At 34.5% G+C, this 25380-nt stretch overlaps 2 protein-coding genes across 4 annotated transcripts; one reads left to right on the plus strand and one right to left on the minus strand.

The window, feature by feature from the left end:
• Nucleotides 1–2942: 2942 nt before the first annotated feature.
• On the plus strand, nt 2943–24685 carry LOC131160371 (alpha-L-arabinofuranosidase 1-like). 3 transcript variants are annotated; one of them, XM_058115998.1, is made up of 18 exons: nt 2943–3255; nt 3810–4018; nt 4477–4531; nt 5501–5712; nt 6199–6320; nt 6435–6588; nt 7029–7098; nt 9931–10076; nt 10201–10246; nt 10350–10402; nt 13549–13693; nt 16217–16335; nt 16475–16546; nt 16638–16741; nt 19810–19866; nt 20030–20228; nt 21670–21816; nt 24377–24685. In XM_058115998.1, exons 2-18 carry the CDS (start codon nt 3851–3853, stop codon nt 24524–24526), a joined length of 2019 nt encoding a protein of 672 aa, XP_057971981.1. In that variant the 5' UTR covers nt 2943–3255; nt 3810–3850; the 3' UTR covers nt 24527–24685. The 3 variants fall into 3 exon arrangements, with proteins under 3 accessions (XP_057971981.1, XP_057971979.1, XP_057971980.1); XM_058115996.1 differs by having other exon boundaries at nt 2949–3226; XM_058115997.1 differs by having other exon boundaries at nt 2949–3093.
• Nucleotides 11633–13523, minus strand: LOC131160016 (uncharacterized). Its single transcript, XM_058115301.1, is given in 6 exon segments — nt 11633–11852; nt 11854–11877; nt 11992–12150; nt 12152–12293; nt 12296–12419; nt 13500–13523. Coding segments are annotated over 6 exon segments (693 nt in total).
• Nucleotides 24686–25380: the final 695 nt, after the last annotated feature.

Here is a 25380-nt window from a genome sequence, read left to right on the forward strand (position 1 = left end):
TTAACTGTTGATCCTAAACAAATCTTGCTAGATTTCTATTACTCGCCTATAAATATTGGTTGAAGACTAACCTAATATAATTAAGGATACAACATGCACAAGTTTTGATTAACTACTACTTTTAACATTGACATTTGATCAACTTGGTTGTTTTTTTGTTGCTATACTTCATTGTTCTTATTGTAAATCTAACCTAATAGGTCGAGTCCTTCTTCAAGGCTCTTTAGATTCATGGTTCTAATTTTAAGAATTTGGTTGTATGAACTAGAAAAGAGTTCAAAGGTTTTATCTTCAAGTCACTTTCTTTTAGTGTTATTCCAAGTTGGGATGGTGTTCTCAAAGTGCAAGGCGTTGTTTGTTGGCTGTTGTGGTTTTCTTGACTCCGTAGGGCATCATCCTTGGTGTTGTGGCATGATTGTTGATAGGTTTTCAACAACATATATAGGACTATTGTCCTAGTTTTTTTAATTTTGCGAGTATTAGTGAAAAATATTAAACGTGTTGTTTCAGGAGTGGACATAGGTGAAGGACCAAACACTATAAAATCTGTTTATCTCTCTTATCTCTCCCTTTATTTTACAATTTGATTGTGCACTCCATTTTAATTATCCTTGATCAATCAAATAAATGGTTAGGTTGTGGAGCTATATTGCATCCAATATTGATCAATCAACTTAATATTTGTATCAAGGTTGGGATCTACATTTTGAGCATAATCATTTACCACTTTATTCACTTTGTATTATCCGCAATATTTGTACCTCTCATTGTCTGGCTTATTTAGTCAACTTGATAATCTAGAAACTCTTATTAGTATTGCTTTGAATCAATTATATCTTCAAAGGATATATTGTTTTTGAATATTGCATGCACTCAAATTATCAAGTAAACAATATTGAATATTGAGCTCATCGTGTAAAAGGAAGAAAAAGTTTTGTAACACCCAATTCATCCCCCTTCTTAGGTGCCTACCTAGACCAACTATAATAAAGATTAATATTTTGATATTTTAATTATTCTAAATAGCTCGACAGTATACTGATACGTGTTTTGACTTATTTTTTAAAAAGAGCTTCTTGGAGTTGTACTAGTTTCTTGGAAATAAAACATTAAAAGAAACAAGCTTGACCGTTGATATTTTAGCACTACATTTACTCGTGTTTGTTAGAACTATTAATTCTTGCAGCTAGTTGCCCAAACAACTATATTTCTACTTCATTTATAAATAGCATGAAATGTGCATGAAGAATATTATCAGAGACAAGAGGGAGAGCACACGCAACTAAAAGAACAAGAATGTGATAGGAATGTGATAGTTTCTCTTCGACTAATTTTTACTGAGCAATCTCAATCTTAATTTGCTTGTACTTTAATCATTGAGTTAATTATGTTATTTTATTATTTTTATATCATATAAGCCGAGTATTATTGTGTCCTAGTTTCATCAGAACTTTAAAGGATGTCTTGTGGGTGAACTAGAAAAGAACTTGAGATTGTTTTAATTTTTTGTAAACGTGTTTTAGTTGGTAGGCCACTTGAAGGAAGGACAAGTTGCCCGAGGTGCTAGTTTTAATGAAATCTCAAGCAAATTACTTGAATGGATATGAGTAATAGTTGACCAAACCACTATAAAATTTGGGTTGCCTCTTTACTTTATGTTTATTATTTGGTTAATTGTGTGCAAAAAACTTGGTTCCATTTATCACGGTCATCATTAAGTTTTAATTAAAAATGGTTTAAAACTTTCATCACCCAATTCACCCCCCTCATCGGGCGCCATATTTTATACCAACAATTTGGTTATGTTTAAAACCAAGTGTCAATTACTTATTAATTGTTTAAAAATAAACATTGAATGTTAATATGTGATAAAAGTATTATTAGTAATTAAATTAATAGTTTTAATTATGTTTATGATTCATATAGATCATTGTTGTTTTTAATTAATAATAATATAATAATTATTAATTATTAATTAATGTTAATAATAATATTAATTGAATTAATAATTTTAATTAATATAATTCATCATTATTATTTTCTAATTAAATAATATATTATAATACATATAAAATAATATACAGTCATTCATTTATCTTGCTAACTATACAGTCACTTAATAATCTTTACTTTTGAAAATTTTCTTTGGTGCCTGCTGAGCCAATGCTTATCCATGTCTCCCAAAAGACAACTAAGTCAATCCTTATAAGGCCTACCTAATATGCAGACTTAATCATTCTATTGCAGAATTAAGAAAATAAATTCTAACCTGTCACACCCTATCCAAACTTGGAGAGCATTAATGAATGGTAAGAGATTTTCTTTTTAACTCTAAAATTAGATGATAATTTTTAGTCATTTTTTAAAAATAAAAATTATAAGAATTCAATAAAAAAAATTTATACTAGTGTAAATGAATAATATATCCAAAAATCCAATGATAATTTTTGGTAGTTTTAAGTTGAAAAAAAAAAAAAAACATTATGAGAGCCAATCAAAATGTTTTACACAATTAAAATTAATATATCGAAAATCTGTTGATGAAAATTTTATAATTTAAGGTAACAAAAATTATAAGAGTCAATCAAAACTTTTTGACCATGTTTGGAAATACATACTTATTGAATCTTTCCAAAAAGAAATGCATTAATTAAATATAGGGTTAAATACATAAAATAATTGTATGCCTATATCTTAAATTAATTAGCTTAATTTTTATTTAGCATAATAAAAATAATTTTTTATTAGTTAAATTAAATAATTAATTCTTGAGAGGACAAGAAAGAGTAAAAAAATTATGCTCATAATTTATTTTTTATATTTTAATCATATATAATATTTTATAAAAAAAAAAAAAGTGAAGAAATGAGAACGAAGGCAATGGCGCGTGCAGAGTTGTGGTTGGAGGAGATAAGAGTCGAAGCCAAAACAAGAGAATGGTCGAGCGTAGTACGTTGGACGAGTTGTTGTGGGTCGCTGTCCTTCCCTCTCTCTCCTAAAACTAAGATACAGCAAAGAACCAAGGAGTGGAGAGGACCCCAAAGGCCGAAGGACACAGCCCAAGCCACTGCTTACGTGAAAGCAAAGTCAAGCGTATGCTCCTCCTCCGCCGTCTCTGTACATTCCTTTATATATCCCGTCTGTTTGTCCTTCACCCGCAGACCCATTCCACTCAACCCCACACCCACACTCTCCCCTCCCCCCCTCTCTCTCTTTCCCAGCAGAGGTCAGTGTAGATTCTGTTTTATCATTCAGGTGATTGTCAGCATCTGCTTTGAATCGATTAATGAAAAATTTTCATGACCTGAATTCATTCTCTCTCTCTCTCTCTCTCTCTCTCTCTCTCTCTCTCTCTCTCTCTCTCTCTATTGGTCATAATCGCACTAATTTGCTTAGTTTTATGCTTAATTATCCTGAATCGTACCTGGGTTTGTTCTGAGAGTCTGGTCCTCCCACCCTGTTTGAGCATTCGGGCAGGTTTCAAGTCTCACTACTCCCTTCCCCACTTACCACTCAAAAAGGGGGGGAAATCACTTTATACTAATTTGAATATTGCAACAAATTGTTAAAACTCGAAAAGGCTGACTTTGCACAGTAAATTGGGCGAAATGACGTATTCTGACCTTCACTGTGCAATTGGATGCAATAGCCCAATCTGGTACACGAATGGTGATGACATTAGATTGTTGTAGAGGTTCATGGGCCTTCTAACTGATTGGCCATAACGTTGTTTGTGATTTTAGCTTTTTCCCCATTCTTGACTGTTCAGAGTGTTTTCTGAATTACCTTCTGTGTATCTGCTGTGTTAGGCTGCTGTGGAAAGAGTGAATGTGGTAAGGAAGCGGCAGCGATGGCTCCTCACAGCCTTCATCTGCTTTCCTTCTTCTTTGGGTTGTCTACTTTGCACTGGTGTCTTGCTGATGGATTGGATGCGAACCAAGCGGCACGGCTGCTTGTAGATGCTTCTCAACCATCCAGCCGACTGATACCCAAAACACTATTTGGGATTTTCTTTGAGGTGAATTGAATTTGAATAAGCTGACTTTAAATAGGGTGCAGCAGCGCAGCTTTCTTCATTTTTGATTGGGATTTTTGTCACCTTTGTTTGCTCTGGTAGATTTCTTCTCATTGTGTACCTTAGAAGAAATTGATTTGTATTTTTGAATAGATTTAATGTGCTATCTATCAATTTAATGTATTTAGTACTTTGTATATTGTTTGTTTTTATGAAAGCTCGGATCATTAGGCATTCAGTCAACCCACCTCATTACTGTTGCAAGAAGAAGATTTTCTAGTTTTATTTGTGACCATGTCTTGATTAGCTATACTACAAGGCTAATATTTCAGTACTAGTTTCTTTGTTTAGAATTTTCATTCCTCGCAACACAAATAACTCCTCCCTGCGCATTTTGTTGGTGTGTAATTGAATTTCTTTGATCATTGAGATAGCATTCCCCCCTTTTTTTTTTCCTGCAGGAAATCAACCATGCCGGGGCTGGTGGGCTGTGGGCAGAGCTTGTAAGCAACAGAGGTCATTTCTAAATTCTCTTGCTTTTTTCCAAAAAATGATGAAAGAAAAAATTAAAAGGCAAATCCTTTATCGTTATTCAAGATGTTTGGTGTTTGTGTAGTACAACTTTTTGGCATTTCAATGCACATAAAAAAGGACTGAAATATATAGCTTTAGAAAAATCACAATCTTGACTCCAAGAACCCCCTTTGCTTAAATATGGAACTAATAAAAGAATAATTGAAATTGTCCTTCTTTAGTAGTTCAGGAAACCGGACGAATAAATTGTCTCCTGGATACTACGCAAATGGTTCACCGTACCAAAACATGCTTTTGCATGTAGAGCTGCAACCACCCTCCTCCCCCCCCCCCCCCCAACCCAAAAAACCACATCACAAAAAAAAAACAAAACAAAACAAAAACAAACAAACAAACAAACATAAAACTTCTCATTTGGGAGATAGGAGAAGTACTTGGTGATTATGGGTTGGGTGATGTTACTGCACATGGACCATGCGTTTCAAATATTGTACTTCACTTTCTTGTCAATTTTTTAGATTTGCAATAGTTTTGGAAGGCCAGCTGAAATGGGTGTCAAATGATCTTTCAATGCATCATAATGCTTAATGGAAGTAAATGATAAACTACCTGCTTATCACTAAAATAAAATATCTATAAAAAAAAAAACAAACATAAAACCTTTCATTTGGGAGATAGGAGAAGTACTTGGTGATTATGGGTTGGGTGGTGTTACTGCACATGGACCATGTGTTTCAAATATTGTACTTCACTTTCTTGTCAATTTTTTAGATTTGCAATAATGTTGGAAGGCCAGCTGAAATGGGTGTCAAATGATCTTTCAATGCGTCGTAATGCTTAATGGAAGTAAATGATAAACTACCTGCTGATCACTAAATTAAAATATCTATCTCAATTCATATTCATCTGGATATTCTGAAGCTGTGGATTCTCACAAAGTTATTTTTCCAGGGTTTGAAGCTGGGGGCCCTAACACACCCTCAAACATTGATCCTTGGTCTATAATTGGGAATGAATCACTCCTAGTTGTATCTACAGACCGCTCATCATGCTTTGAGCGTAACAAAGTCGCCCTTCGAATGGAGGTACTCTGTGATAGCGAAGGTGCTAATATTTGTCCTGCAGGAGGAGTTGGAATTTATAATCCTGGCTTTTGGGGCATGGTAAGATCTAGTGAACGCCTATTTCATATTCATTCTGATGTGGATTACCCTACTTTCTCCTTGCACGGATCAAAACTAAGCCCTGCAGTAATGGGCATGATCTTTCTGCAAAACCCTTTAATGTGGAATTGTGGAATCAATACCTCGTATAGTCATACACTCGTACCATACCTACAATGTCCAACATCCTGTACTGAGTGTGCTTAATGGCTTATAATCATCGATTTGTTTGATATTTTTAGGGAATGCAAGCTTTATTTTGTTTAATTCTTCAATGGAGATGGGATATATATAAAACGATTAGTGTAAGGCATTGTATTCTGGTTTGTATTTTGACCAGGCAGTCGTCACTGCAGACAAAACTTGCTCATTAGATGAGTTAGAGCCTGCATTTTTCATCCTAATAATATTCTGTGCATATTTCTTCTTCTAGTTTCATCCTGACTGTGTTTCCTTTTCAATCCTTTAACATATATTTTCCTGCAGAATATTGAACAAGGAAAGACATATAAAGTGGTTTTCTACGTCCGTGCATCTCAATCTATTGACTTATCTGTGTCATTGACTAGTTCAAATGGACTGCAAAACTTGGCAAGTGCTAACATTGTGTGAGTATCCATGGTTGTTTTACATTTGTGAAATGTTTGTGAGCTATGGATGGCAAAATAAGTTTTTTATTTGGACACTGCCTAACTTATTTGATTGTCCCGGACTCCTTGCAGAGCTTCGGCGTCGGATGTTTTAGATTGGAATAAGATGGAGGTTCTGTTGACAGCAAAAGGAACTGATCCTAATTCAAGACTTCAGCTGACAACAACCAGAAAAGGAGATGTATGGCTTGATCAAGTGTCAGCAATGCCCTCGGACACTTATAAGGTTATTCTTTAACTAAACTTGTTGCTTCAGAAATATTTGGATGCTTATTTGAAAAATGTAGTCAGTTATTTGGATGTGACTGGATTCGAAATCTGTGATTAAATTTGTAAACAGCATCCCCCTGTTTCCTCACATTCCTTTGCACTAGAGATATGATTTGAAAGTTAAATGTTTGGATCTGGTTTATCTGCTTTAGCTTTTTAATTTCAAAGTCTGGTTAAATGTGGGCACTGCATTTCTAAGGTGGGTAACCTCCAAGAAAATTACAAGGTCTTGAACTTATAATTCTAGTAAACATTTAGCTCTTTATAAGTTGATTCATTTGCAGAAATTATGGAAACCATGGATATGCTATGTTGTATGTATATTGTTGCAAATACCTTCTGGTGAAGTATTCCTTTAGGTTTATTCTTGTATTTAACAGCATTTCCTTTGTACAGGGACATGGTTTCCGAAATGAGCTTGCTGAAATGCTCGCAGGTTTGAAACCTCAATTTGTAAGATTTCCAGGTATACTTCAATTTTTTTCTGGCGAGATTTTGAAAAATGTGGATGATACAAACTTTTTCTGTTTCTAGGGTTAACATTTTTTATATTCTTTCCTTTTCTTTTTATTCTTTTTTTTTTTAGTCTTTGTACCTTGTTTTTCTTTTATTAGAATGCTGTTTTTGTTCTATTAATGCGTAGCGTAGATGATCTATTGATTATATATGTGTGATTACATAATCTGTTAATGACATCCATCTATAGTATAGGTAGATTCAATGATGTTAATGTCAACTTCTGCAAGCCTACACCTTCTTTATATCCTAGAAATAAACAATAACGTGAATGAGCAATTTGAAGGCTTTTCAACTAATTGAGTTAAGCCTTTTCTCTTGTCTAAAATGATGTAGGTCTGATGAAGTTGGAAATAGATGTGAGTTCAATTTTATTTATGTTTTTTCTGTATTAATTCAATCATTATTAAATGTTTGATTGGAGTTGGAACCACGATTTTGTCACATTTATGGAAATACCGAACATAGCTTGTTTCATGTTGGAATCTGCATCAAAATATAGAGATGATCAGTTCATAGTCCATCGTAGATAGTTGAAAACATAGAAGGCTAAATATAGTCTTTTTATTTTTATCTTTTAGAGAATCAACTAAGAGTGTCAGTGATAAATATAGGGAATATGTTGAAGAATGGATAACAAATTCTTAAATTCCCACAAGCTCTGAAGCACTTTTCAAAATTTCAAGTTTCAAATTACTCCTTGCCTATTGAATTGAATGCATGTCATTGTGGTATGTGCTTTTACTTTCCTCTAGAAACATTGAGAAGAAGATGAAAGTACATGACATAAAAAGAGATTTCAAGGAATTGAATGAAGAGAAAAAATTTAAGGTTTGTTTAGTTGTAGAAAACAGTTTCCATTTTCCAAAGAAATAAAAAAGTGCAAAATTATTTTCTAAATCTCCAACATTTATATGGAGAACGTGGAAAACATAAAAAGATGTTTTCCAACTTCCCAATGCAAATGTCGGCAAGCTAGAAAACAGGTAACTTTTTGGTAACTATTAGAAAATCTGAAAATGGAAAAAAAAAAAAAAAAAACTGTTTTTGATAACTCTATGGGCCATTACTATTTGAAATGTAGAACCTATTAGTTGATGAATTTAAGTGCTAGAAACAGGATTATAGGAGTTTGTGTTTCCTTGTTTTAGGAATTTTTCCTTATTTTTTACAAAGAGCTGAGGGTTTTACAATTGCATTTTAATAGTAGGCTATAAAATCTTATTCTCATGCTATGTGAAATTTGACATTAATTTGAATTTTGATGAAGTGGTTTGGTTTATCAACTTCTTTCTGTTGTTAATCTACCTACAACCTGTGCTTTTTAAAAAATTGACTTTGGTGCTTAACTGTTCTGGGGATTCTTGGAGCCATAGAAAAGCCAAACTTATGCATGTGTTTTAAATAAAAGGGGGGGTGGAGGGGGGAAGAGGGAGGGCAGCCCAGTGCCCAAAGCTCCTGCGTATGCAGGGACCGGGTAAAGGGCGAACCACAATGGGTCTATAGTGTGCAGCCTTACCTAACATTTTTGCAAGAGGCTGTTTCCATGCCTCGAATCTGTGAGAGGTCACACAGTGACAACTTTACCGTTCCGCCTAGGCTTCATACGTATGTTTTAATAGAAAAAGAAAATTCATTAGAACAGAGATAAAAAAGTACATGAAAGAGGACTAGAGATCCTCAAAAACAAAAGCAAAGCAAATGTATAAAATACAACCATCTCATTAAAGCCAAGTTGATGTACTGCTATTTTCTCCTTTTGAAAAATAGCACTCTTTTGATTCTTTCTAATTATTATTCAATATTCAAATACTGCAGTGCTGCCTTTTGCTGGTCGGTAACCACTGGTATTGTGTATGAATGAATTTTTTTAATTATGAGAATTCCACTGCCATAAGGACATTTTGCTATAGAAAAATAATATTTATTAGAACATAGAGGAAAAAGCACCCTGAAGAGGACAACATGACATCCTCAAACAGAAAAGGAAAGCAAATGTAGAAAATACAATGGTCTCAATGAAGCCTTTCAGTTGCACTTAACATCCTCAAAGCAAGTGCGCTTGAAAAAGCCTGCAGTAAAAGACTAAAGAGAAGCCAAATACTATATCCTGGGAAACATTTACACTGTTTATTTGTTGATGAAATCAATGGTCAATTTTTTTCTTCCATTTATACGTTATACTTCAAATCCTGATTCTTTATGGAAGATAATACTAATTTTTTTGTAAACTGTCGCATTTCCCAGTTTCGAATGAGAACTTGAATCGCTGGTGTGAACACTGCATTAAACTGAAAATTAACATTTTCTACCGTTGGAGTAGCAAAATTGTCAGCAGACATCAGACTGCCTTTAGGGACTTAATATTGAAAAAGATTGCAGTATTTGTAAAAATAGGTTACTTGTACATCTGTAGACTTTATTTGAACCCCTGATTCTAAATATATAGCTTTTCTGGACATAATGTTATACTCTTTCTAACCTTAACTACATTTATTCCGTGTTGTCTAAAGATTTGAATCACTAGAATCTAGCCTTAATCTGAAGCTCTGAACTGTAAATTCCTCATCTGGCAAGATATCAAAGTATGACAAAAAAATTATTTTATGTCCACCTGGTTGCCTTTAGAACTAGTTTTGGTGAATATAAGATGTCTTACCCAGCTGCTGCCCCGTTCATTGTGCAGTCCTGTCTCTATTCAAGCACCTTTGTTTTATGGAATCCTCCGAAATTCTAATCCAGCTAATTCAGACAATATTATTTTCCTTCTATATTGCATCAGGTGGGTGTTTTGTTGAAGGCGAATGGCTGAGAAATGCATTCCGCTGGAAAGAAACCATTGGACCGTGGGAGGAAAGGCCCGGTCACTTTGGTGATGTTTGGATGTACTGGACTGATGATGGCATTGGCTATTTTGAATTTCTTCAGGTAGGCATATTGTGTAATTTGATTGCTGGACGCAGGATTGTGTGAAGTTCTATGAAATTTAAAGAATTTTCATTTAATGGCATATTACACTGTACATAGCTTATGTGAATATATGTTTCTGCAGCTGACAGAGGACCTTGGTGCATTGCCGGTGTGGGTGATCAACAATGGTACTAAACACCTGCAGAGTCTAAAACATTTTTTTCCCTTTTTTTTTTTAAAAAAAAAAAATTGTTCTAACTCCTTTTTTTTTTTCTTTAATTAATATCACAGGAGTCAGCCACCAAGATCAAGTTGATACTACCGGCATCTTACCTTTTGTGCAAGTATGCCTTTTTTTTTTTTTTTCTTTTTTTTTTGAGACTCATCGATTAAATAAATTATCAAGACTATTAGTGATAAAAAAAATTCAAACAGGTTTCATGTTTTACGTTGTATGATGCTAATACTGTACAATTGAAGCAAATCCTATTGTTTATTCATTATCAGATCAAATCTGATCACACTTGATGGCTGTTAGGGACTCAGGTAAATTAACCAGCTTTCTAGGTGTGAAACAAAGCTTATAGGCTGCCAAATTTTAAGTGAGTTTCATATTGCTTCTTGTGAACTTGGTTCTTTCTCCCAATGAGCCTTGTCTTAATAGGTGTTAAAGGAGGTTGGAAGGTTTAGCATCTCCATATGACTTAGGATGATAGGGTAAAAGAGAGAAAAGATTAGTAGATGGGAAGAGAAGAGATCCCATGATCCTGAACCAATTTTACTTGGGATCGCAAATCCCAAGTTTGTCTTAAACAGAAATCTATGCCAAAGTTTTAATGCCTTAAACTTCTTGCCTTGCTTCACATACTGCATCAGTATATTTTGTAACTTGTGAAGGGGAAATGCCAAAAGATAAATAAGTTGGGGAATCCAGGCTTTGGTCTGGTGGTTCATCTCATTGCCCCCTTTGGGGAGGTCTAGGGATCGAATCCCCTTGGTGGATCCTCCTGGGTTTTAGAAGGGGAGGGAGGCTTTCTTGGTGTAGGCTTAGGAAGAGGGGGGGGGGGGGGGGAGTTGGGGGTTTGTTGTTTCTGTGGTTGGATCGGACAGGGACTTCTATAAAGATCTTTCCACTCATTCATCATACTAAAAATCGAAGTCATGGCATGGGGGGCTCGGAAAAAGAACGAGAATCGGTGTCGTGGTGGTGCTACGAGATGGCGATTTATCATATAGAAGAATAGATCCGTGGACCTATTGATTGACCATAGATGCAAACCGATCGACCGCTATCTAAGAGAAGATAAGTAGTTCTTCTATCGTTCAAGGGCAAGGGGAGAACATGTAGCGGCTTGCCTAGATCTCGTATTTCCCGTGTAGTCCGTCGGTCAAACCAACGATTCTCTTCTCAAAGTAGTAGAGATAGTCTTTTTCTTTTTCCGGTATGTAGCTCCGCAAGCTAGGAGCGCATCATCGGGGCAAGGCGAAAACGAACATAGGATCATCATCATGGCCCTTTTCTTCTTTCTTTTGTTTGTGTCCGGTCCGTTGTGTGTGTGTGTTTTTTTTAAGGCTTATCCGGGGGCTGCTGCTCTGGGGCATCCAATTCCTCTTCTTTCTTTTGCTGCTGATCTCACATCGAGAGCAGCTCCTTCTTGTTCAGGGTCATCAGATGAGAGATCTTCCTCTGACTCCGAGAAATCGGTCAAGCAGGAGGCTACCCTCGACTCACCTCTCTCTCTATAAAAAACCCCTCCCCAGAGGAGAGCAGAAGCTCCAAGATGAGTATGTCCCCGATTCATTCTCGTCCTGATCCACCATGAAATTTTCGAAATCTACAAAAACATTCTAGGAGAGGGCTCGTAATGATCTTTCTTCTCAAAGATCACAAGGTGCTGAAGTCAATCAGTAGGTTTTTGTGAAAGGGATGCTCTTATCATGTTATTGCTGAAAAGAAAAACCGAATTCCTCTATTTGATGTCGATTCATCCACACTTCCATTCCTTGTAGAGGAAGGCTAACTGCTTGCTGGCTGGGACCTGTATGAGCGCGGTAACGTCCATGTACGGCTCCATGAGAAGGGCGGTGGAATAAAAACCTTGTTGTACCTCACTCCCGTCTTCAATGGGGTCTGCTCTTTCTTTTTTGGGAGAGTATGCCAATATGATCTTAATGAGGTGCGGGGCTTTGCATCTGACATTCGTTGGGCTTCCCTCTTCTGGAGCCTCCATCCCAGTGTTTTTGTGCAATAAACCCCTCCGGCCGAAGACTAGTGGTAGGTGGTCCGGTGGAGCTTTCGGAGAAGGGTAGCCTAGTGTGTAAGCACAGCAATGAACCGCGGCGAACCCTCAGACGACCTATCTAAGATTAGGGGGGCGATCCTCAGTAGTGGTGACCCTTTCACTCCTAAGCCTACGCCAAGAAAGCCGCCCTCCCCTTCTAAGCCTCCCTCCCCTCCCAGCAGTCCTTATCTTCCAAAAAAATAAGCTGGGTAGATTGCAGCAGTAATTTTGTAACTAGTTGTATCTGAAAAGATGAAATTATTTCCAACCTTGATCTTTAATTAACTTAAAAAGAAGAGCTGGGCTAATACAATGTGGAGGTCAAGATTTTTTATTTTCTTTCTCTGCTATTTTGTATATGAAGTATAATTTATAGAAATAAGCCCTTAAAAGTTTACAGGAGAAACAAAAGAAGACAAAATTTGTTGATATGATGGCAAGTAGGTTTGATCTGGTGTAAAATTGAATCTTAAAGCAGTGTACCGTTCGAGGTAGTACTTTAGCTCCAGCAATGTTCACATGTGCTGTAGTAGTATTGCTCACAAGGGTATTTTTGGGTTATTGTAATTTCACTATGTTATATGTTGGGGGTAATTTGTGTCTTTATTTCCATTCATGGGCTTTTGTCTTATTTTTGCTATCAATTTTTTTATGGTCAAGATTAGTTATAATTCCAATGGTTGAGATCTATTATTGTTGGAATAAGCTACCAAGAGGCATGTCTGAGCTTCATACTGATTTTCTCTGGATTATTTAATGAAGGATTGTCTAAATTGTTGGACCTTGAAAGCCTTAAACTCTTTAAAGTGAGAGACTTTGTTCTCCTAGGAGTAATTCCTAGAACCTATTAATGTGATGCTAATAGTTTTACGCTTTGTTATTTCTGTTACTTTTATTAATGGTCTCCAAATCAGAATTTTGAATCCCTAATTAATTGCTACCCTAATTTTATTTTCCTAATTTTCATCTAGTTGTCCTGTTTCAATAGTAGAACTACACTTACTTTGCTATATCAATGAAAATTTAACTTAGTATAAGCTTATCTGTAGTAGATACATATTTATTTAGAGTATTTTGCTGTTGCCATGAGTACATTTAATTGAGTATAAACTCATTTGGCTGTTATTCTTGGGCAAAGTTGGGCTGAGCCATTCAATACCAATGTTGTAACTTTAAGTATCATCTTAATCTTGAATTCTTGCTTGCAGGAAGCTCTTGATAGCATTGAGTTTGCTAGAGGTTATCCTAATTCTACATGGGGCTCAATTCGAGCTGCAATGGGACACCCAGAACCGTTTGACTTGAGATATGTTGCTATTGGGAATGAAGATTGTGGGAAAAAGAACTACAGAGGTATGCATATTATCTTTATTGTTGTTTTTCTTTTTGTCACTTACCCCTTTCAAAGGTATGGATGGCATATGTAGTGATAATGCATAAGAATTGATTTAATCCATGGAAAAAAAAAAAAAATTTATTCGGGGGCTTCCTCCACTGAAACAGAAAAAAGAAAAGGGTGTTGTTTATTGAAGGATTTGGCTTCTGTCTGAAAAAACAAAGAGAAGGAAATTATTAATTTCTTGTTTTAAATCCAAAATGATGATAGCAACCATAGCATCCTCTTACTATAATCTGCCCTGCCTTCTACCCCTTTAATAGAAGAGGCACCAACCTGAGAAAAGTTGCATCCCATTGAAGATGCATGAAATTCGATTTTCTGTTACTAAGTTTAGAAAGATTACTTATTGATCTAACCTTATTAGTAGGAAAATCTACTGTCATTGGTTATGAATAATAAATTCTAAGTGAGCTGATGAAGAGTACCAAAAGTCTAGGAGAAAGAATCAGTCAATGCTTTGTCTTGTTGGATAGTTGTTCATTTGCTTGTTTCTTTCCTTTCTAGACAAAAAAGTGAAGCAATTACTGGGTAGATTTTGAAAGAGAATGCTTTCAAGACTTTTACTGTAACCATCTGTTGATACCATAACTATTGGAGCAAACACCTTTGTTCAATTTGCATTTGCAGTTTATAGCTGTTTCTTTTTACTTTTTTATTTTCTCATCCACTTAAATATCTTCTCCTTGCTGGATTTAATATGCATAATTTTTTTTTAATTCATTAAGTGCGGTGAGTTTTTTATATATAAAAAAATATTGAGGAAAGAGTACAAACACTAGGAGGTACAAGAAAAGCTAAAAAATGAAAAGCATCAACTCAAGAAAGCCAACTAATCTCAGGAGAATCCATAGAACACCAACTAATCTCAAGAGAATCCATAAAACAGGCTCCCTTAACAGAAAAATAAATAAGCCTATAAAGAAGTGAGGAAGCCTATTCTCTCCAAAAGCAAGGATGGAGATATAAATCAGCCATTAAAATACAAGCATTTCTCTCCAACCATATGACCCAAAGCACCACAAAGCCTGCAAAATTCCATAACCTAGTTGCATTCTTTCTCTTTCAAAACCTGTAAAAGAAACAAGCAAGAAAGCCTGCAAATAGTCCAGATGCACTCAATTTTCTCCAAAATTACCAAACCTGTTCCAAAAACTCCAAGCAGTAAAGCAATGCAAGAAAAAGATGAGAATGTGACTCACCACTAAGATAACACATCATAAGAATATCCGGAGAAGTAGACTTCTGAGAGGCCTTAACAGCGGGTGGAGCTGCAGCTCTCCAAGTGCCGTTCGCCCAAGAAATTGGAGAATAGATCAAATGAAATGGGAGGTTTTAACTAGAATAAACATTAGAACTATCCAAAGTCCAAACCCCATTATTCATTCTAGGAGGATGAAAAGAATTCAACAAATTATGCAATAAAGCGAGCTCTATAGCATCCCTGAAAATTCCAAGTAACCTAGTTAGTTTTTTGAGTTTAAGCTCTGTTTGGTTGGATGAAAATATCTTTAATAGAAAATATGAAAACTATTTTCCTGATAAAAAATGTAATTTTCTTTCATTTTTCATTGTTTGGAGAAAAATCACTTTCTTTAATGAAATTGTTTTCTGTTCTTAAATGGAAGATATATTCTGTTAAATTGTATTTCCCCTTTTATGCTTAGCAACCAACAATGGAAAACTCAAAAACTATTTTCCAGGGAAAAAAAAAATTTTCTATCCTCATGAGTCCTTAATTGTTTCTTCTATCCAAAAAGAACTTCATGGGCTACATCTGTGAGGGATGACAAATTCTGAAAAGGGCAATGCCATAGCACCTCAGACAGTAGGATCATGAAAACAACAGTAACAGTAAGCCTTTATCCCAACTATTTGGGGTTGGCTATGTGAATTCTTTTTCTCCATTCAATAAGTTTAATAAATATTATGTATAAGTTTCTAATTGAGGGCGAGCCTTGACCCAACAATAAGGGTGTTATGCTTGAACCTGAGTCACAGTTTCAGGTAACAGAAATAGCCTCTCCAAATCTGGAGGTAAGGCTGTTTATAGCATACCCTCCCGAGAATCCCTGTGTGCCATGGGATTCGTGCATGTGTTTCGTTTTTTGTGGTTTAAATTAGGTTAATGATTGTTAAACAAAATTTCAATATATAAATGTATGCTTCTTCCTATTCCTCTTCTTCTTCCTCCCATTCCCATAGAAATTCTCTGTTTCACAATTTTTTAGTTCTCAAAGTAGCCAAGCTTAGTATAAGTTTCAAAAAAATACATTAAAATGTTACTTCACAATCCTAGTCTTCAATGAATACTATAAAATAAAGTTATATCACAAATCACGTTGTTGTGTCTAAAAATCTGGGAAGCATGGAAAGTAGTATCCAATGAGTTTTGATCAAATTCCTCGTATTTCTACACATTTTGAAAGGTATGTCATGCTTAAATGATTTGAGACTAAAGCCTATTGGTTTCTTGCCAGGAAATTATCTCAAGTTCTATTCTGCTATAGCCCGTGCTTATCCTGACATTAAAATGATCTCAAACTGTGATGCTACTGTTCAAAAGTTGGATCACCCAGCCCATCTATATGATTTTCATGTAAGAATGTATTAGTATCAGAACTACTGTCACATGTACAAATGAGGTTTCATCCATCATTCCGATTCATCATAATTTTGTATCATTTCTATGTTTGGGTATTATGAGCAATCTATCTCCACTCTTGTGCCTGGCTCAGGTCTATACGTCTGCCAACAACTTGTTTTCTATGACTCATAAATTTGATCGTATGACACGTACTGGTCCAAAGGTGGGTTATTTATTGATGTGATTTCTTACAAGTCAGAAAATTCTTTCTGAATTGACTACTTATGAATAATCCCTTCACTACATACTTTTAGGGTTTTGTTAGTGAATATGCTGTGACTGGAAAAGATGCTGGCACAGGAAGTCTGTTAGCGGCTCTGGCTGAGGCTGCCTTCCTCATTGGGCTAGAAAATAACAGGTCTGCTGTAGCTTTCAGGATCTTTATGTTATGTCTTATTTGCCAACGCATGTGCATATGGTTTCCTTAGTGCAGATTATAAACTACTCGGTCCTTAGTTTTTTCTTGAGGGACCTTGACATCTTATTTTAACTCTATTTTTATGTGCTTATTTGAATGTTAGGAGGCCAACGTGATGAAGAACTCTCATTTTTCCTCATTCTGTTTTTATTCCTTTTACCTAGTTACATAATTCTATTTCAAATTGTTATAATCAGCAGTCGGACAATTCATGTATTGTCCATTCAAGATTGATCTATGGATTGGACAAAGTATCTACTGAGGGAAAAAAAAAAATGAAAGATCTGTGATATAACAAACACAATCAGAAATCAAATATAGGTAATTACAGAAGATCATAACAATATTTTATTATGTAATTGACCACGATAAAAGAAGGTTTCTATACTTAGTTACTTAATTCTATTCCAAATTATTATCTTGATTTGGAAATATTTTAGTACACTTTGAAAAGTTCTATTCATTTGAAAATTTGAAAATGTATCAATAACATAAAATGCAGCATGCGGAAAATATACTGCCTTCTGTACTTTCAGCAAAATGATATGTGACTTGAACCTGTTTTATACCTTTCGAGTTTCAACTCTCTGTGTGTGAGCAAAAGCTGGAAAATTATGCACATTGAATCTGTAGGCATGTTTTTTTTGGTGGAGGGGTCTTGTAATTCGTGGCAAATATCTCAACTTTGTGTGACCATTGGAGCCCCTATTTGCTGGAAAACCAGAGGAACAAGCATGGAAATCATGGCTGCAAGCATTCCTTTAAGATAGTTGAGCCATATCCTAACCTGAAGCTCCACTGAGGACATTTGCTATGATTGGACCCAGAGGGGAGATGGAGCAGGACCTAATCAGGGATGCAGTTGAAAAAGGGAGGATTGATAGCTGCATGAACATGAAAAGATGGAACAGAATGGCCAACAAGTGGAGACTGCTATGGATTTTCTGACTTAAAGTGGAGTTTTTCTTAACTAATTGAAATCTGAAAAATCTTGTGTTTGATACAAAAAGGACTTCCATAGGCATAATATCTCAGAGCATAGCTTGTAAATAGTCGCTTCTCCGGATGTTATTTAGTTTATCTTAGGTATGAGGTCATAGCAGAAGGGTCAAAGCCAGATCTCCTCCAATAAGTTGGATTTCTTTCATTTGACTGAAAGTGATAAATTTCCCTTTAATAAGTGCAATGACTATAAAGCTTAAGCTTGTGGCATGTGGACAAACTCTTCTCCAGGTGTTAGTCTGTCCTTACGAGATCTTGGTCATTCCAGAGAACCTCTTTTAATCTTTAGATTCAATGGTGGTGAGGAAGATTTAGGAGACCATGTCCTAGAGGAAGTAACCAAGAATCAGGAAGGTGTATGTTAAAAATATTTGGTGAGAAAATTCTATAATGAAAGGAGGGGTTAGGATATAAGGAGAATGACTATAATTACCAACTTCATGGAATGTTTTCTTTTTCTTGACAAGAGGGATATGTAAAATATGAACAATGGGTGCAATTGGGTTGATGAAATTTCCTTAATCTCAATCTGCTTTGAAAATACGAAGTCAAATTTTCATCGTGCATAATGGACTTTTCTGAACTAAGAGAATGTCAAGAGTGACTTTGATATTTGAAAACCTGGAGAATGCTGAGATCTTAGAGAGGTTCATTGAATGTGATGGAAATCTATTCTTCAAGTTAGTAAACTCTATTAAATATTAATAGATGCTTCCGTTGAAAGGAACATTGTGGTGCTTATAATGTTTTCAAGGATGTCTCAATTCCCAAGTTTTCAAGGCATTCTTGGTTATTTGGATAAATTATTTCGGAATATGTCTTGAGTTTATTAAATGGACATGGCTGATTAGGGAAGAGTTTCCTAGGGCTTAAAGCTTGGTTAAATTAGGGTAAAGTTTCCCTCTTTATTTATTTTTTCTTTTCTAATTTTTAAATAAGATGGGTGTCTGAATTACAATCCTATGGTTTGGCAAGGACTGTAACTGGTTCGACTTGGGCCGCTTGCATGATTATCTGGTGACCTAAAATTTCTTCTCTGGATTTTTTATTTTATTTTATTTTATTTTTTGCATCAAGGTTATGGATTTAGAACTTGGTGAAGATAATTAGGAGCATCCTTCTTATTGACTCTTCAATAAGGTTGGAAGAAAAAGATGTTAACTGAGGGAGTTGCCTCCATAGTGCTTACACAGACATGGCCTTCGACTGAGTCATATTAACCGAGAGTCTAAGTCAAGTTCAAGGAAGGGATTGAATCATGTAGATCATGGAGTCATGTTGTGTTTGTATGTGGGGAAAGGGGACTAGTAGAAGTAGATGGAGCAAAGTGTCCTCAGATGCAGCATAAGTTAAACTGGAACATGATTTTTTTTTTCCCCCCTTTTAAAATAATGGTTGAGTTATTCGCTACTTCTTTCCTTTTTTTATTCTCTGGTCAGTTACTCAAGAAACTAATGATATCTCATCTCCTTTGAACCACAATCCATTGACTGAACTTATCCCACATGGTTTTAAAGTGCTATCTAATGCTGCATATTTTGTTGTCATATTTATATGAGTTTACTTTTCTGGATGGTCAATACCAATACATTTTTTAATTCTCTTACAATCTGTTGATTGATGTTTCTCAAATTTTCTTTGTTTATTTGAATTTTTTTTTTTTCAGTTGAACCTTCTCCTAGCCATACGATTTGGGTTAATGGGAATGGCGTTAGTGAATGCATATAGAAATTCTTTTAAGATATGTTGATTAGTGTCTCAAGTTGTTCATATTGGCTTGAAATTTTTGGATTTGACTGATGCCTTCTCTTCTGCTCATTTCCCTAAGATTTGAATCTATGATGGCAACAAGGAACCTAGTCAAGTCTCAGTCTTCAATTGGTCCTTAGCTCTTTTGATGTTTCTTTTGGCTTATTTTCTTCATAACATTTGCTACTGTTTTTATCTGTTTAAAGCATCTTTGATTCCTTTGACTGTTGCATACTTAATTTTCTCCTCCAATGCAGTGATATTATTGAAATGGCAAGTTATGCACCTCTTTTCGTCAATACAAATGACAGGCGGTAATTTTTCTCCTTTTTTCCAGTTTTTTTTTTTTATTTTTGTTCCCAAATTGTGTACTAAAATTTGTCTTTTTACTGACTGATCTATTTTTTCTTACTAAAAACTTGTTTGATAAAAGATGTATGGTACTGTTCTCAATTTTAAAAATTTCCTGTTATTAAGGTGGAACCCAGATGCCATCGTCTTCAATTCATCACATCAGTATGGAACTCCTAGCTACTGGATGCAGCGCTTTTTTGCAGAGTCAAGTGGAGCAACTCTTCTCCAAACCACACTTGAAACAAATTTGTCAGCTTCTCTTGTTGCTTCAGCAATTGCTTGGCAAGACTTGAATAATGGCAGTAATTACATTAGGATAAAGGTATTGGACTGTGATCTTTATTTTTAACACTCAGTAATGCTTATTTAGTTCATGTTCAATATAACTATATTCCACTTTGTTGTTTTCCAGCATGTGCATATTCTGCTTTTTTTCCTCCTCATTTATATGTTTAATACTTGTTCCTTTGTGGAACATTTTTCTTGATGCACTTTGGTCCTTCTTAAATGAGTTGTGTAAACCCTTGTGGGAATATTGCATGGACAAATAAAAATTTGCATCGTCTACAAAGCTATTGTACCTTCTGTTGCTATGCTTGACTACATATCCATGGTTACCAATAGCATTATAGGTCACCTCAATTCTACTCACATTAGCTCATGTGCACAAAAAAACAAGTATATTATGTGTTAATTCTCATTGATTTACACTAGGTTATACGCCAATTTCCCAGTTTGATTGCCAAATATGGAGGATCCTGATGTAGGGTCAAAGCACCTGTTATTTCAATTTGTAGTTTAGAATTTAAGCCAGTTGTTGCTTCTGTACTCTTTCAGTTTGATGAGCATGCAGCTGCAATTTAGATATCAATATTTGGTGTTCCTTAATTTAGAGATCTGATATCTGTTCATTAGACATTTTCTTAGCATTTACCATTTGGGAACGCTGTTAGTCTCTGCTTATTAAACTATTGAATTACTAAATCATTTTAGGTTCATGGGTCTTTGGCCTAGATTCTATGGCTGATAAGTGCTACTCGGAGTGATATACAAAGGGCCTCCTGTCTAGGTTTTGTTTAATCATTATTGATTAATTATTCATTATGTTTTTGCTGACCTCTTGGGATCAACCATCCAGTGCACTGAAACCATGCCTCCAGTCTTTCTATTTTTTCTTCTTTTTTCCAGATTATGGCACCTTTTCTTTTTGTTTTTTGTTAAATTATTTATAGTTTTTTTTCCTGACCTCTTGGGATTTGCCATCCAGTATACTGAAACAATGTCTCTAATCATTTTTTCAAGCTTATGCTACCTTTTCTTTTCAATTTCTTTTGTTCAATTCATTTGGATCCCTTCCTCTCTACACTCCCTCCCCACACCAACATCGTTTACCAAAAGACAAGAGGCATGGTTTCATAATTCCATTTTTTCCCTTACTCTCTATTCTTGATAACCAAAAAAGAGCACCACTGATAATAGCATCAGTACCACTGATGCTGTATATGGTAAAGAGAGACTATGAAGCAATACCACATTCAAAAGTGCACCAAAGTTGCTTTTGGACAAATGGGGATTAAATGTGTGGTTTGATGAATTATTTTGGACGATGCAGACCAGCTGCCCCATGTACTGACAGGACTTTCTGAATTTTTGATATTTCGGAATTCATTCATTACCTCTGATTTTACGCCTGTCAAAAGTGAATGGCATTTTTTTGTATATCTGAGTTAGCTGTTTTGATTTTTGGGAAAATATTCTTGCAGATTGTGAACTTTGGGACCAACGCTGTGAATCTCAGCATCTCAGTAGGTGGATTGGCACTGAACTCCATACAGTCAAATGGGTCAACAAAAACTGTACTCACATCTACTAGTTTGATGGATGAGAATTCCTTTAAAGAGCCAAACAAGGTATTTTTTACATTCTTATTCCTTTAATTTTATAGTAGGAAAGCATTTTTCATTCCGCATAATTTGGGTTGGCTGCTTGAATCAATCCATTCTCATGTATTCAACCCATTTAGGGATGCGTATCCTTGTTAGATGATTTAAAAAAAAAAAATGGGAGTGAGAAGAGCAAAAAAAAAAAGACATCTTTAAAAAAGACTGAGGGCTGCATAAGCAACCCTAAAGCTAGTTGCCCCAGTTATCTACCTGTTTGTATAAGAGAAAAATATTTGTATATACAAGTGGTTCTTGAGAAGGGAGGAGAGCTTTGCTCACATGTAATGGATGCTCTGGCAAGGGTTCAGAGAGGAGAGCTAGGCAATTCCCAAGAAGCTCGAGCATGGATTGTCGCATGTGAATATATTCTGATGACTATAGGGATTCCCTTAACTAGAGAATACAAAGTGGTGGGTGTGTGTGTGTGTGTGTGTGTGAGAGAGAGAGAGAGATGGTTTTAGTCTCTAAAGCCAAAAAAATTCCCCCATGAAGAATAATCAGGGGTATTTATAAATGAGAGACAAAATGCTGCAAGGTCTTTCAATAATAGATTGACCATATCAATTAATGAAAAGATAGATGGTTCAAATGAAGAAAGAAAGGATACACGTCATTATTGACAGTTAGACGCTTGAGCAACTTAAGAAAAAGTTAAGGATAGGAACCCACTTATAGTGAACTGTGACTCTAGCCCACCAAGCCAAAAATCTCTTAAACATCCTAAGATTGAGATTGGTAGAAACCATACTACGTGTCTCTATTACGAATCCTGACACATGCCGTCAATATTGACTTCCTGAATGCATTCATGATATAATTAACCCTTAATTTAAGTGTAGCTTGGAATTATTGTCTAAAATTTGAGAAACAAAAATCGAAACCAAAAATCAGAATCAAAAACTAAAAATTAGGAACGGACAACCTATTTGATTGATATTTATAAAATTAATATAAATTAAAATTTGAGTAAAAAATTATTCATTTTTATCTTTAAATTAAAATATTATTAAAATATGATTAATATAATAAAATTATAAATAATACACATAAAAAAATTATTATAATAAAAATAAAATTTATTATAATTATTTTACTTAATTGTTCTACTTTTAAAATTTACTTTACAATAAAAAATTTATTGAACATGACAATTGAAAAATAGTAAAAGTATTTTGTGATTGGTTTTATTATTATTATTTTTGTAGATTTATATGTATTTTTATTTTAGTTATATTTAAATTCTTATGATCATTTAATTTTAATTTTAATTTAAAAGTTTATAAAATGAATAATTTAATCTAAAAAAACTATTTCTGAATATTTCTAGCAAAAAATTATCAAAACAACTGAGAACCCTAAAACATAGTTTTCAATTTTTTCACGAACAGTTAAAAACCGACAATAGACATAGAAAATTGACAATATAAACAAACATATTTTTATAATCTATTTTTTCACTATGGAGAAAAAGAAACAGAAACAAAAAACGACAACGATACCAAACAAGTCCTTCATTAACATGTACATGCACATTTGACAATGATCAATTTTATAATTTAGGGCTAAGTAGTAACTTTACACATATACAGTATACAATTTTTTTTTTTTTTCAAACAATAATTTCTTTAAAGTAGAAGCTTGCTTTTCGGTTTGCTTCCCTCGATGACCACTCAATGCAGCAACTCTTGGATCCTTAGACGTCGACTCCCTTCTTGCAAAAACTTCAGAGATCATGAGAACCTCCTTCCACTTGATGATGTTTCTGCTATTGTCTGCAGCTTTCTATTTTCCACCTTGTTTGAAATATTGGGTTGCATGAAGCGCAACATATATTATTCCATTCAATTAAATTTTCTCAGTAGACTCCGGCTCATTTATCTACAACATCCAGGTCTCTGTTCTAAGATTTTCATAAAATGGCACTTCCTCATTGTCACTATTATAATCAAATTATTCAAAAAAAAAAAAAAAAAAAAGATAAAATGAAGGAAAATGAAAAGGACTTGCACAGGCGGGGAACAAAGGACTGTATCTGAATATAATTGATATCCACCATATCTGTGATTGCATCTGTTGTGTTAAACCTTAATATACATTGTTGACCTACAACTAACAGCTTAAACTTTTAGATAAAATGATAATCTAACATAATATCAGAGTTGGTTTTCAGGAGATCCTAAGGTTGTAGCCTCGTTGCCTGCGTTTATCGTGATATTTTAAAAAAAAATTATATATATTTTGTTGCCTATTATGGGTGTTATTTCTCGTGTGTTTATCTCTTTACGTACTGTCAGACTACACATGCGGGGGAGTGTTAAACCTTAATATACATTGTTAGTTCACAACCTAATAGTTTAAACTTTTAGGTAAAGTGGTAATATGTTGGGTTAAAATAAATACTAAAAGTATGAATCCATCTAGACAATATATATATATATATATATATCAACCAATGATTATTTCACTATTTCTTTTATCAGTTAATAATACTTTCATTAATTGGCATTTCTGCTTCATCCTTTTACAGGTGGTGCCAGAGCAAAAGTCACTTGACAATGCAGCAAAGTACATGAATGCTGAACTGCATCCCCATTCTTTAACTTCATTTGATTTGTTACTAGAGTCGAATAATATCCGGACCGCGGAAACAGATTCGAGCTACAAATCGAGCATATAGTAAAACAAATAAAATTTGTATAATAAAAACCACAGTGATGTGAAAGGTAGGTCTGTTAGCCTACCCTGTGCTGTTTAATTTATCCAATATCATGCTGCAAATAATAATCACACTGCTTCTGATCAATTCCAATCCTGAAAAAATGAGCATTTTATTCTATCTTGATGACGAGTTAGTAGAGTGCCATTGCATGCCATTGAAGCACCAATTCACCAAGAAACACAAGAATGCTCAATTTCAATCCTTGTCGCCTAATCACTGTAATCCCTTCTGGCATCAAACTTCTGCAACCATTTCTATTTTCATAAACCTCTTCCTCTCTGTAATTTATACCATTAAGGAAAGGTAGGTGATTAGTGACCAAGTTCAGTATTCACTATCTATGTCATTTTATGTAAACCTAAGCTTATCTTTGTTCATAACTGTCCATTCTAGGAATAGAATGGTTATAATGAATAATCGCATAGTTTTTTATACAAAGAATATATTATTATCATAAAGTAAGTAACAATAAAATATTATTGCATATTCATAATATTCATTTCCTATTCTATGTGGAGTGGAATAGCATAGACTTTTATACAAATAACTTCTTTCTAAATTATTATATTCCTATGCAATTTCCCTAACATTCTCTATTTTATTCATGCAATTGTAGTCCCAAAAATACCCACCAAGTAGTGAGAAATTATTATATTTGGTAGCCTTAACTTGTCATATTTTTTATACCTTTATTTTTTGTATGTATTAACGAGATTCACTAACATTTTAGACTTAATTGGGATAACAAATATAATTTCATGAACTTAGCCAGGAGAAATTCTTAATCGTACTAAGTGTAAGCAAAAAACTAG

This window comes from Malania oleifera, chromosome 7 (genome assembly GCF_029873635.1).
Source record: "Malania oleifera isolate guangnan ecotype guangnan chromosome 7, ASM2987363v1, whole genome shotgun sequence".
In the NCBI taxonomy this organism is placed as follows: Eukaryota; Viridiplantae; Streptophyta; class Magnoliopsida; order Santalales; family Ximeniaceae; genus Malania; species Malania oleifera.

Excerpts from the sequence above, each read along its gene's own strand:
- LOC131160371 (XM_058115998.1), top strand. The coding sequence starts at position 3,851 with ATGGCTCCTCACAGCCTTCATCTGCTTTCCTTCTTCTTTGGGTTGTCT. Across the intron at positions 6,321-6,434 it reads TTGGCAAGTGCTAACATTGT|AGCTTCGGCGTCGGATGTTT; the intron begins GTGAGTATCCAT and ends GACTCCTTGCAG. Across the intron at positions 16,742-19,809 it reads ATTGGGCTAGAAAATAACAG|TGATATTATTGAAATGGCAA; the intron begins GTCTGCTGTAGC and ends CCTCCAATGCAG.